The sequence below is a fragment of the Ziziphus jujuba genome, chromosome 10 (genome assembly GCF_031755915.1).
Source record: "Ziziphus jujuba cultivar Dongzao chromosome 10, ASM3175591v1".
NCBI lineage: Eukaryota > Viridiplantae > Streptophyta > Magnoliopsida > Rosales > Rhamnaceae > Ziziphus > Ziziphus jujuba.
Window position 1 is genome coordinate 7,442,435 of NC_083388.1, and position 12,247 is coordinate 7,454,681.

At 32.9% G+C, this 12,247-nt stretch overlaps 2 protein-coding genes across 2 annotated transcripts; both read left to right on the forward strand.

The window, feature by feature from the left end:
- The first annotated feature begins 502 nt into the window (after positions 1-502).
- LOC112490616 (uncharacterized) lies at positions 503-5,851 on the forward strand. The gene is made up of 5 exons (XM_048467792.2): positions 503-2,008; positions 2,127-2,974; positions 3,154-4,467; positions 4,704-4,931; positions 5,390-5,851. Exons 1-5 carry the CDS (start codon positions 811-813, stop codon positions 5,540-5,542), a joined length of 3,741 nt encoding a protein of 1,246 aa, XP_048323749.2. The 5' UTR covers positions 503-810; the 3' UTR covers positions 5,543-5,851.
- A 2,599-nt stretch (positions 5,852-8,450) lies between these two features.
- On the forward strand, positions 8,451-11,219 carry LOC107410765 (sugar transport protein 8). Its single transcript, XM_016018236.4, has 4 exons — positions 8,451-8,775; positions 9,064-9,383; positions 9,863-10,489; positions 10,613-11,219. The coding sequence occupies exons 1-4, from the start codon at positions 8,640-8,642 to the stop codon at positions 11,093-11,095; spliced, it is 1,566 nt and encodes a 521-aa protein (XP_015873722.1). The 5' UTR covers positions 8,451-8,639; the 3' UTR covers positions 11,096-11,219.
- Positions 11,220-12,247: the final 1,028 nt, after the last annotated feature.

Sequence of the window (12,247 nt, forward strand, 5' to 3'; positions counted from 1 at the left end):
AAAGAATCATATATATTTTTAAAACCAAACAAAAAAATTAGTATATGTAATATAATTTTATTACGTATTAGTTATTTAATCAATTAATTTATTTTGCAAGGACTTATTATTTAATTTGTTTAACTTTGTGATGTGTGACCATGTCCCCCCCAAAATAAAAAAAAATAAAAAAAAAAACTTTGTGATACGTGACACTTAGTTAATCTTGGAGTTTTGATGTTTTATTTTTGGTCCCTAATGCAAATGCAGTAAAAGTTGGGGAATGCCAAATGGGTATTGGGATTATGGAAATTAAAACTCAATAACAGCCATCACTAGGTTATATACCACTATACCTGTTTTCTATTCTGTCCTTATTGCCCCGTGAATATTGGGACAGAAATTGAAGGTAAATGCCCTATAATTAAGGATCTCACTCATCCCATTTTATCAACCGATTCTAAATATGGAAACACAAAAATAAATCCAAAAAATCCAAAGTTGCTATGAACAATATTCATGGTTTGTAATGTAGGTTAAGCTGATTACCCTTATCTTCCTCTTCTTCTTCTCTCATGTTTCTTTGTAATTTTTTCTATCAAAATTTGTAGTTAGCCAACCTTCATTCTCCTGCTAGTATCACCAAATTTTGATTTCTATCTATTTTCCCGAATGTTGGTTGGTAGTAATTTCTTTTCATTTCAGTCCCAATTATTAGCTTAGAGCCTGCTATAGTACGGGATTGATTTTCTTATAGGCTCTAGTGGATTGTAAAAAAGTAAAATCCCATTTTTTGTATTTCCTAATCCCTCTAGATAATTGATTTAAGGCATGGGTGTTGATGCAGAGAAAATACTGGTTTGTCTATGGAGATTTCTTCACTTTTTCATGAATGCTAGCCACAGATGTTTGGAAAAGCATCCTTTTGTTTCAAGCATTCTTTTACTCTCCTTCATTGTGTATATATTTTTCAATGTTGTGGTTTATTGCTTTCCATTTCTTGTCTTCACTGCCATTCTTGTTAAATTCTTTTGGAGTTCTGGACATCCTACTATTGTCCAAGATGCCAAAGAATCTGAGAAAAGAAATGGTAGAATATCAAATACAAACTCTGTGTCTGTTAAAGAAGATCATGTTGTTCATAGAAATATCGAAAACCCTTCCTTTCAAACTCAAAAGAGTAGGAGAAGAAACTTTAAAGACAAGAACAGACCGTTGGATGCTCAAGCTGCTGGTAAGGAAGAAAAAGACATGTTTCCCTCAGCAACGGCTAATGATAATTTGATAGGCAATTCTGCTTCAATTGACAGAGACCAAAAAGTAGACGATGGGGAGAAAAAGAGCTCTTTGGAACATGGAGAGAAATCTGCTTCCAATGCATTGGCTGCTGATAATGTTCAAGTTGATACAAAACTTCCAGCCACATATTCTGAGTTAGAGGTTGAAGAAGTTGACGACGATGATGAAGAAGAGACACAAGAGGATGGGAATCATGCTATGGAATGGACAGCAGATGATGAGAAGAATCTAATGGATCTTGGACTTTCTGAGATTGAAAGGAACAAGAGGCTAGAAAGTCTAATTGCTAAAAGGAGAGCAAGAAAAATCTTCAAACTTCAGGTTGAGAAAGCTCTAAGTAGCATGCATGGTGGTGGTTTAGGTCATGTTGCTCCAATTTTAATTGCTAAAAATGACCATCTCAATGCTCCAAACAATTCTAATGAGACTGAAGGCTTACATATTCCTGGTTCAGCTCCTTCTGTTTTGTTACCAACACAAAACCCATTTGATCTTCCTTATGATCCACATGAAGAAAAGCCAAATCTCATGGCAGACAGTTTCCAACAAGAATTTACTGAAGCTCATCAGAAGGAAATGCTATTCTGCAGGCATGAGAGCTTCAGTTTAGGTCCTTCTTTCCCGTTAGAGTACAAGCAAGATAGAAATGACTTCAAGTTCAATTCCTTCATTGGTACAGACAGGAGAGCATTGGATGGATTGGGTTACTCCAGATTCAGAATGCAGCCAGGTAAACCAAATGATTTTCCCCTCCTGTAAATCTTTGTTACATATGATTTTTTTTTCTATTTTTTTTTTTTAAATTTCCTCATCTAATCCAAATAATATTCCTTCTTCTGCTATTGCAGATAAGGAAAATCATGATCAACTAATTGAACATTTCATGTCGAAACCATATCACAGCAATCCTCATATTAATAACACTCCTGATGTTATTGAAAAAGGATCAAACTTTCCAACTCAGCTAATAGACAAAGCGGCATCCAAAGATGAAGAGAATGCAGAACATAGAACTGACATGGTTGATATCAAAGATAAGGCCATGACGAAAAGTGCTAATCCCACGGAACCAATGTTTGCCAGAAGTGAAGCTCATATAGAACCACAAGTAATTGAAGATGGCAATGATGAATCACCCTCACCCTCATCATCGCCAACTTCTTCATCATCATCATCATCATCATCCGAAATAACTCCAAATATCTTCAACCCAACTAGAGCTGGAATTCCAAAACCAACACTTGGATATGCTGCACATAATTCCCTTGGTCTCTCAGTTCCTAGAAGCATAACCTCCAGGGATCCCTTTTATGATTCTAGCCCCACTGCAAACAACAAGAGCAAAATGGAGGAACGTTTGATTTATGCAATGAGACCTTGTCATACTGCTACATATTCCATAGCTTCTGACATGCAAGTGGAGGTGTCGGATTGTGGTTCACCTCCAGCAGGTAACGAAAATAATTCGCCCACCGATACAGATTCCTTGACCAATTTTGGGGAGACTGAGAAATGCCTTTCAGATGATCATAAGACGTTTGATGATAACAGAAAAGGAATGGAACAGGTTAGAGACATAAAGAATTCTCCTCCTTCAGATGCATTATTATCTGAAACTTCAGAAAGTTCAATGCAGCAGACAGATAAATTGGAGCCTCATCTTGCTGATGAAGTTCTTCTCTCTGAAAAAACAGAGGTCAGTAATTTTAATGCTGCTACAGAGAAAGATAGTTGAAAAATTGTCAAACAAAATTTATAGGCGCTTGAAAAATTCAATCAAAGTTATCTTTTCTTGAATATTATTACATAGATTAAATAAGTTGATGTCTTCTAGAAATGTGGATCCTAATTTTTGAAGCTTTTAATCTTAAACAGGAATCACTGAATCATCCTGGTGAGTCTACAGAAGAGAAGAGTAATATCATCTACGACGAGAGAGCTTCAGTAATTGATACCGTCTATGTCAAGGAAGACAGAAAAGAATATGGAGACATAGAAAGTGAAGCTCGAGTGCTAACACAGGAGGAGATATTAGGGGAGCAGCCAAAACCAGCTGAGGAGACAAAGTTAGAAGACATGGGCAATTCCGAAAGCTTTGCTGATCATCAACTCATGGACAACGAGAATTTAGATCTTATAGGAGACAGTGAAAATCCACAAACATTGATTCAACAAGACAATTTAAGAGAGCTCCCAAAACCGACCGAGGAGACAACTTTAGAATCTAACAAGCATGTTGAGGTCAGTTCTGATAATCCTGCTGATCATCAGACCATGGAATCTGTACTATCGAACGAGGACAATGAGAATTCGAATACTATAGAAGATAGTAAAAAGCCACCAATGTTGGACCAACAAGAGATAGCTAGGGAGCTACCAAAGCCAGTTGAGGAGGTGAGGTTAGAATCTGACTTGCACAATGAGAAAATTTCTCAAATTCCTGATAAAGATCAATCCAAGGAGACGGTAGAACCAGACGAAGGCACAATGAATTTGAAAATTTCTCAAATTCCCGATAAAGATCAATCCAAGGAGACGGTAGAACCAGACGAAAGCACAATGAATTTGAAGCTTATACAAGGAGATGGGGAAGAGCTAATCGAACAAGAAGATGGCATCAAGGATATGTCAAAGACAATTGAGGCTGAAGCTCAGGTTCTGATTAAGCAAGAGAATGTAGAGGATCTTCCAAGGCCATCCAAGGGGACAGAGTTACAATCTAATATTGATAATGATTTCAAATCTGAAAATCCAGCTCATCATCAACCCATGGAGTCTGTACAACCAAAAGAGGACAATGAGAATTCAAGACTTATAAGAGATAGTGAAAAGCTAGCTGAACAAGAGGGTGGATTGACGGGCACGTCAAGTCCAATTGCAGCCAAAGAAAACTTGCTTTCAAGTGAAGACAGTAAAGATGAGCAAAATTTCGTAGAAAGTGAAGACTTACACGCAAACCAGAGTTCTGATGATCCCATTTCATCAGTTGTGGAGCAAGTGCCACCGGTTGATGTAGTCCCAGTTAATTCAAGTCCATCGTCATCTCCAACATCTGTACTAACAAAACATATCGCCGTGGGCGAAATGTCCTCAGCGAGTTTGAATGAAATGGTACAGATAGATGTTCCACAATCTGATACGGAAGCCATGGTGAGAAGTAGTTCATCAGAGGAACTGTCGCTTGACAATGTAAGTATGACAATCCTCACAATCTAAATGCACTTTGTATGGATTCATCAATCTCCTTTTGGATACTAATAATTTTGGTGAAAAAGAAAAAAATTGCAGGTTGATAATCAGATAGTGATACATTTTCTAGCATCAGTTTATTTAATTTTTATATTTTTCGATTGTCTTGGCAAAGAAAATATTAAAAGTAATAGTGCAAGACTTAAAACTTTATGGTTGTATCTCATATTGAACAGGAACCATCCAATCCTCCAGAGAATTTCACAGATGAATTTAACATCATAGGAAGTACAAGCAAACCGTTGATTGATGACAAGGTAGGCACAGAGGAACCAGAGTCCGATAATAAAGCCACTGATGGAGATTTAGCAACACTGCTAAATCCTGAAGCAGTTGCAGAATTGTCAAAAGAAGATCTGGAAACTCATAAAACACCGATTGAGGATGCATCAGGAATATTAGAAGTAATATTTCCAATCTAGTTGGTGCTATCAATACTATATTTTCTATAGTTATTTCACTTAAATGCTTTTATGAAATCATGTTTTCCAAAAAATATATATATATTATATATAATTCTAAAATGTGAATATCCGCAAGATATTAACTTACAGATTCATTCCTTACCACATGTACTTATATTTTGATATATGCATCCTATCACAATGTAGTGGGGTATGAATTCTTCAATTAGTAATTTACGCATTAATTATTATTTATATAATATAATTTTCTATAGTGATGCAAGCCCACTATAGTGGGGCTGGTAGGTGTTTTGAACTGCTTGAAATTAATTAATATGACTTATTTCAATATTTATATTTATTGCATTCTGAGAACGTGAAAGAAATATTTTCAATTCCAAAACAACAAGGAAAAACACTCACATATTTGAAACTGCATACCTTGTGAAATCAAACAGGATTTCCAAACAGAAACTATTAGCAAGATCTCTGATGACAAGGAGAAGTTGAAGTCTGATGAAGAAAGTGGAAGTCAACCGGATGATGCAAAAGTCAATTTGGAAGCCATGAAAGATGGTGGTTTAGGTGGTAATGGTAATACAGTGGAATAAGGTCAAACATTTTAGGTACGTTGACCACCATCAAAAAATGATCAGCTGCGGAAAAGTACAGTAGGGAGTTCCTGCAACTGCTGTAGTAGGACTATGTAGATTTTGAAAGGGACTTCAAAATGTTGGCACTACCATTATGTCTCATAGTTTATATAATGCCATATACACATACATTTTTTTCCCCCTTTCTTGGGAATTTAATTGTATTAATAGCTCCTTAATAACTTATGGATATGTAGCAACAGCGCTCTAACTTGAAATTTTAATTCTTAATTATGTCAATTTTCACTCATTTTTTTATATAGTTCATCATCGGACTACTGGCAGATTAGTATAGCTCATTGTTTGACCATCATTTTTAAAAAAACAGTATTTGGTTTCAAATTCAAGATCTTATTTTGGATAATTTGTTGTTTTTAACTCTAAAATACTTCTTTATATATTAGTTCATGATCTATCAAAGTTCTAAAAAAGTAGTGTGTATATTCAGCCACTGAAGCATCCTCGATGAGAAAAATGTTTTTTTTTTTTTTTTTTACCCTTTCTTTTTTTAAAAAAAAAATCATTTTTTTGTACTAAAAAAAAAAAATTCTTGAAGATGAGAATTTAAATAACGAAACTTTTGCGAGGAAGTAATGGCTTTACTTACTTTTTAATTAGTTTTGTAATTTAAAGGATCATATTATTATCTTTTTTATAATTACAAATTAAGGAAAGGGAGATTTTCACCTAGGTAGAGGATTGAACGCTAGACCTGAAAATGTTTTCTAGACCAAATCTATTTATATAATTACACTTATAATTTAAATATTTATTTATATTAATTTTATGCCTTTTTTTGTGTACCAAAAATATTAATTCCATATCTATTATAATAGCTCCTTGTTGTTGTTAAAAGAAAGCTATGCCCCATTGTATGCATATTAATTAAAACAATTTTATATACTCTTTTATTATCATGTGAAAAAACATCGGATGGAACAAACCCCATTTGGTATTTCCTCTTTTAGGCATTTGAAAGCAAAACATTTCTAGAAAGGGGACGTAGGCGTTTCGCAAAAGTCCATTTCTTTTCATTCATTCAAATTTGCATGTTTTATTCCATATGTCCTTAAAAATAAATAAATAAATAAATAAAAAATAAAAAGAAAGAAGAAAAGCAAACAAGAAAAAAAGAAAAACCGAAATGAAACAAAATGAAAAACCAAAAACAAAAAAGAAAAATGCACATAATGGGGACACACCAATGATGTGAAATTATTTTGTTACTTTTTTATTGAGTCTTACTCTTTCTTTTTTTCTTTTTTTTTCTTTTTATAATTACAATAATTTCCCCTCAACCACATCTTCAACCCATGGTCTTCCAAGTATAAATTGATGTAATTTATTAAATGAGTCAACTGTACCTACTATTGAATGTTACTTATTAAAGGATTTAATTATTTAAACATTAAAATATTCAATTATCCATATATTTTTTTATATTAATTTTTCAACCATTAAAATAATATCATATAACTTACTACATCGGATAAATAACTTACCTATAGCAGTATGGGCATGCCGGCTAAAAAAAAATAATAATAACCCACCGGATATATTACTTGCCCGATTACATATAAATACCATATATAATGTGGATTACATGTATTTGACTAAATATAGGATATAAACTCATGCCATAGAGTGATGATCACAAGTCAACCATGCAAGATAACATGTAAAAATACAAATAACGTGTCATAATGTGACACATCAATGGTGCGAATTTATTTCCTAATATTGAGTTTTACTTACTCAATATCCATATCTTTTTTACATTAATTTCTCAACTATTTAAATAATAACATATAACCTGTTATATTTGATAGATAATTTGGTATACAATTTAAATTGGGTATACAAATTAAATTTGGTACTATAATGTTGCTCTGGTTGAAAAATATGAAAAATGCTATATAATGAGTGATATTGATCACAGATGGACCTACAAGATAACATGTAAATTTAATTGACTAATATGTGGGTTAATTTTTCCAGATAATTTTTTAAAACCGAAAGGATTTTAAAACGAAACTTATTAATTGTTTGTTATACTCACTCCATCGCCACATCACAAGTGATGAAAAATAACAATACCGTAAAACCATAGTGCGAAGGTTTGATTTAAAATAATCTCATTGATGTCCCCTAAAACTTTTAGAAACTGTATTGGACTTAAAATGCTCCCCTTGACAGATAAAATGAACACTTTTTTTTTGGGTAAAACTTGTAGGCGTGCCTAATTTATATATATTTTGAACACTATTAGGTGTGATCTTTACATTTAAGTAATATATAAAATTGTTTACGGAATCCAAAGTTGTCTATGATATAGTTTTTCCTAGGCTTATTATACATATTCATAGTTAGTTTATTAATTTCCTAGTTAAAATTGTTTAAAGAATCCAAAGTTCTCTAACATATATAGTTTCCTAGGCCTATCATACTTGTTGCAATTGATTAATTTATCTAAAATAATTATCGAAATTTTCAAAAATAAAAAGTTCATATATATGTTCCCCCAAAAATAAAAGCAAACAAAAAAAAAAAAAAGGAAAAGGATTAGCATAGAAATTTGATAAAACCAAATTTCCTACAATTTTGATATATAGCCGGCCCTTTGCTATAGTATAGGAAGTGGAACGTGATATCAGGTCTCTACGGATCAAAATCTAACAAGATAAAAGATGTGTTCCCAAAGATAATAAAATAAATAAAAAAATAAACAAAGATTCAATCCTAACCAAATATTAATAGCAAACCGAGAGAGATTTCAGGATAAAAACGAAGATATTATTGAAAAAGGAATTACAAATTCTAAACGAAGTCTATAAGCTGAAGAGGTCTGAATTATCTAAACTGCCTAATCCTAATGCTTCAAATACTCTTTTCTTTTATAAATATACATACCGTAGAGAGACTCAGATTTTCCTAAAGCAATATTCAAGGTTCTAAACCTCCAGAGTTAGTTTCAGTTTTTTGCCTTTACCTTTTCCAGTTTCCGATCATCAATCAATCAGTTAAAGTTTATTGATTGAAACTGTAATCTGAAACAATGCCTGGAGGAGTAATGAATATCGAAACCGGCGCTGGTGTTGAATTCGCCGGCAAACTTACTACACAGGTTATAATTTGCAGTCTAATTGCAGCATGTGGAGGTTTCATGTTTGGCTATGATATTGGAATATCTGGTATGTTTTTTGATTTTTTAACTTTATACATATAGAACCCTTTTTTTTTTTTAAAACAAAAAGAAAGAAATTAAATGATTAAAATTCTGATTCGATTTACGTATAATATATATTTTAAAAAAAAAAATGCAGGATCAAAATTTTGATTTATGTATGTTAAAATATATAACCCAATTGCCATTCATCTTTTGAGAACAGTTGTACCGAATTGTTACGTTGTGGGTTGTGATTTAATAATGTAGATAATTTTATTCATTTATTTTTTATTTTGATTTTGTTAATTTACAGGAGGAGTGACATCCATGGATGATTTTCTGCTAAAGTTTTTCCCAACTGTGTATCATAAAAAGCACGAAGTGAAAGAAAACAATTACTGCAAATACGACAACCCGTATTTGCAGCTATTTACGTCGTCGCTTTACCTAGCAGCCATTGTGGCTTCGTTCTTTGCTTCCTTTGCATGCAAGAAAATAGGAAGAAGATGGACTATGCGGCTAGCTTCTCTTTTCTTTTTGATTGGAGCTTGTTTGAACGCTGCTGCAAAGAACCTTGCCACGTTGATTGCTGGAAGGCTTCTCCTTGGTGCTGGAGTTGGATTTGGTAACCAGGTAATAAATTATTTTATAGATATAGAATTCAATCTTTATTGTTATAAACGAATAATGTTTTGCTCTCGTTAGTTTCGCGATTAATTAATTAATTAATTTAGAATAGTGTACGTACTATCAAATATTCTTATATAGGGTTTTAAAATTGTACGCACATGTTTTAAAATTGTATATACATTGACTAAATCTTTACATAAGAAAAAATATAATTCCCGACAAATTTCATAATTTGTTTTTTTTCTTTTTTATATCATAATTTGTTGTTTAGTTGATTTGTTTTTCCTAAATTTGTTTGATATATAATTTTTTTATTTTTTTGTCGACATACAGTTTGATATATAATTTGAAAATAATGCATTTTATTACTACTTTATACTAATTAATTATCTGTTTATTTTACATATATTACGGGATGAATGAATTGGGGGTGAGTACTGTTGTTAGGAGAATCAGTAAAAAATGTGTGATATATTATGCAGGCCGTTCCACTGTTCATATCAGAAATTTCACCGGCAAGGTACAGAGGAGCACTCAATGTGTTATTTCAGATGCTGATCACCATCGGAATCCTGCTGGCAAATCTAATCAACTACGGGACCTCCCGTCTGGTGCCGTACGGATGGAGGATCTCACTAGGAGGAGCAGCTGTTCCCGCACTACTTCTCATGATCGGATCGATAATCATCGTGGAAACCCCGACAAGCCTGATCGAGAGAGGCCACAAAGACAAAGCAATTGAGACTCTCAGGAAGATCAGGGGAGTGAAAGACGTGGAAAGAGAGTTCGAAGAGATATTGGAAGCCACGGAGCAGGCCAAACAGGTCAAGAACTCGTTCGGCAACCTCATGAAGAGGCATAACCGGCCAAAGCTTTACTGCGCCGTCCTCCTTCACATGCTCCAGCAGCTCACCGGCATCAACATCATCATGTTTTACGCCCCGGTGCTGTTCCAGACCATGGGATTCGGCAGCGATGCTTCTCTTTTGTCCTCTGTTGTTACCGGTTTGGTCAATGTGTTCGCTACAACGGTTGCTATTGTTACTGTGGATAAGTGGGGAAGAAAAAAATTGCTTGTTGAAGGTGCAATTCAGATGCTTTTGGGCCAGGTAATTAATCAAATATAAAATTCATTATTTATTTATTTTTTTATTTTTATTACGATGTTTATTAGTCCGAAATTAACCATTGCAATTTTGTTTTTATTGTTGTTGTTATTATTCTTGTGTTAGCTTGCGATGGGGATAATTCTTGCAAAATCCTTGCATTCCACAAACGAAATGCCAGACACGCTTGCCAAGGTGGTGGTGGTTTTGGTGTGCGTTTTCGTGACCGGTTTTGCATGGTCATGGGGTCCATTGGGATGGTTGATTGCCAGTGAAATGTTCCCACTTCCGATCAGGAATTCCGGTTACTTCTTCGCCGTCAGCACGAACATGTTGTTCACATTCATCATTGCACAATTGTTCTTGACCATGCTGTGCCACATGAAGTCCGGGATTTTCTTCTTCTTCTCTGCTTTGCTCCTCATCATGTGCTGCTTTGCTGCTTGGTTTTTGCCTGAAACAAAAGGAATCCCAATCGATGAAATGGAAGAAAGAGCTTGGAGGAAGCATTGGTTCTGGAAGAAGTACAGTGAAGATGTTGTGCCTCAGGATGCAAAGGGAGAGATACAGAGAGCACAATCCAATCCGGAGGAAAAGGAAAATTTATGATTTAGTTCAAATAATTACTTTTTCTTCTTTTTTTTTTTTTAATTTGTTTTTATTTAATTATATGCATTTTTTGATTAAAGACCTCTCCTTTAAATAGACATTATTATAGTTTTTTTTTTTTTTTTGGGTCATTGGAATGTCTTGTAAGACACAACCTTTTTTATATTTTATTATTATGTTTTTCAAGTTGTTATTTCAATGTTTTTGTTAACTATAACGCTAGCATCAAAATGTTTATTAAAAACATTTACTAAGTTAATTGGCATATTCATATACAATTCTTAAATGAACAAAAAAAAAAATAATAAATAATCAATTAAATAGAATTATATTATTTGATAAATATTTTATTAATCTTTTATGCTTCAAAAATACAAACTATAGCACATCAGGCTCACCAAATTTATTATTAAATTTTTGGTAACTAACATCTTGCATTATTTCATCAGATTTACTTTAGAGCATTATTAATTTATCAATTATTATAAACTCCAGTATTATTGGATGTCAAAAATTTAGTAAATAAATTTGTTATCTGTATTTGCCAAAATTTAAAATATATATATATATATATATATATATATATATATATATATTTATGGTATCCAGTAGAATAACGGGCTTATGTATTTCGGATGAGTCTCTTAATTAGTATGAATTTGTAACAAGGATAAAGATGAACATTACTAGATGGGTAGAAGTTCATTAGTTGATTTTAAATATTATAAGGTATTTCATTTTGCAAACCTAAAAAAATAGTCATTCCATCACTCTATAAACTTCAACAAATCTGTACCATATTTCTAAAACTTACAATTTTTTTTTCTTTTTTTTTTTCTTTTTTGGATTGAACCTATATGCAGAACCATAGTATCTTAACGTATGAAAAAGAAATCGATAATTAAGATTAAAGAACAAATATTATATTAAGACATATCTTGAGATATAGTTGACGGTATGCCACTGCCTACAGTAAAGGTGGATTTTTTTTTTTTTTTTTTTTTTTGTTTTTGGTAACAACAGTAAAAGTGAATTGGAATGAGTCAACTTGTTCGAACATATGCTCTTTATTGGGCCAGGCCGACTCTTCCTTGGTAAATTGACGGGATGAATTATTAGGGCGTTCATTGAACCCGAGAAAAAGAAATGTGA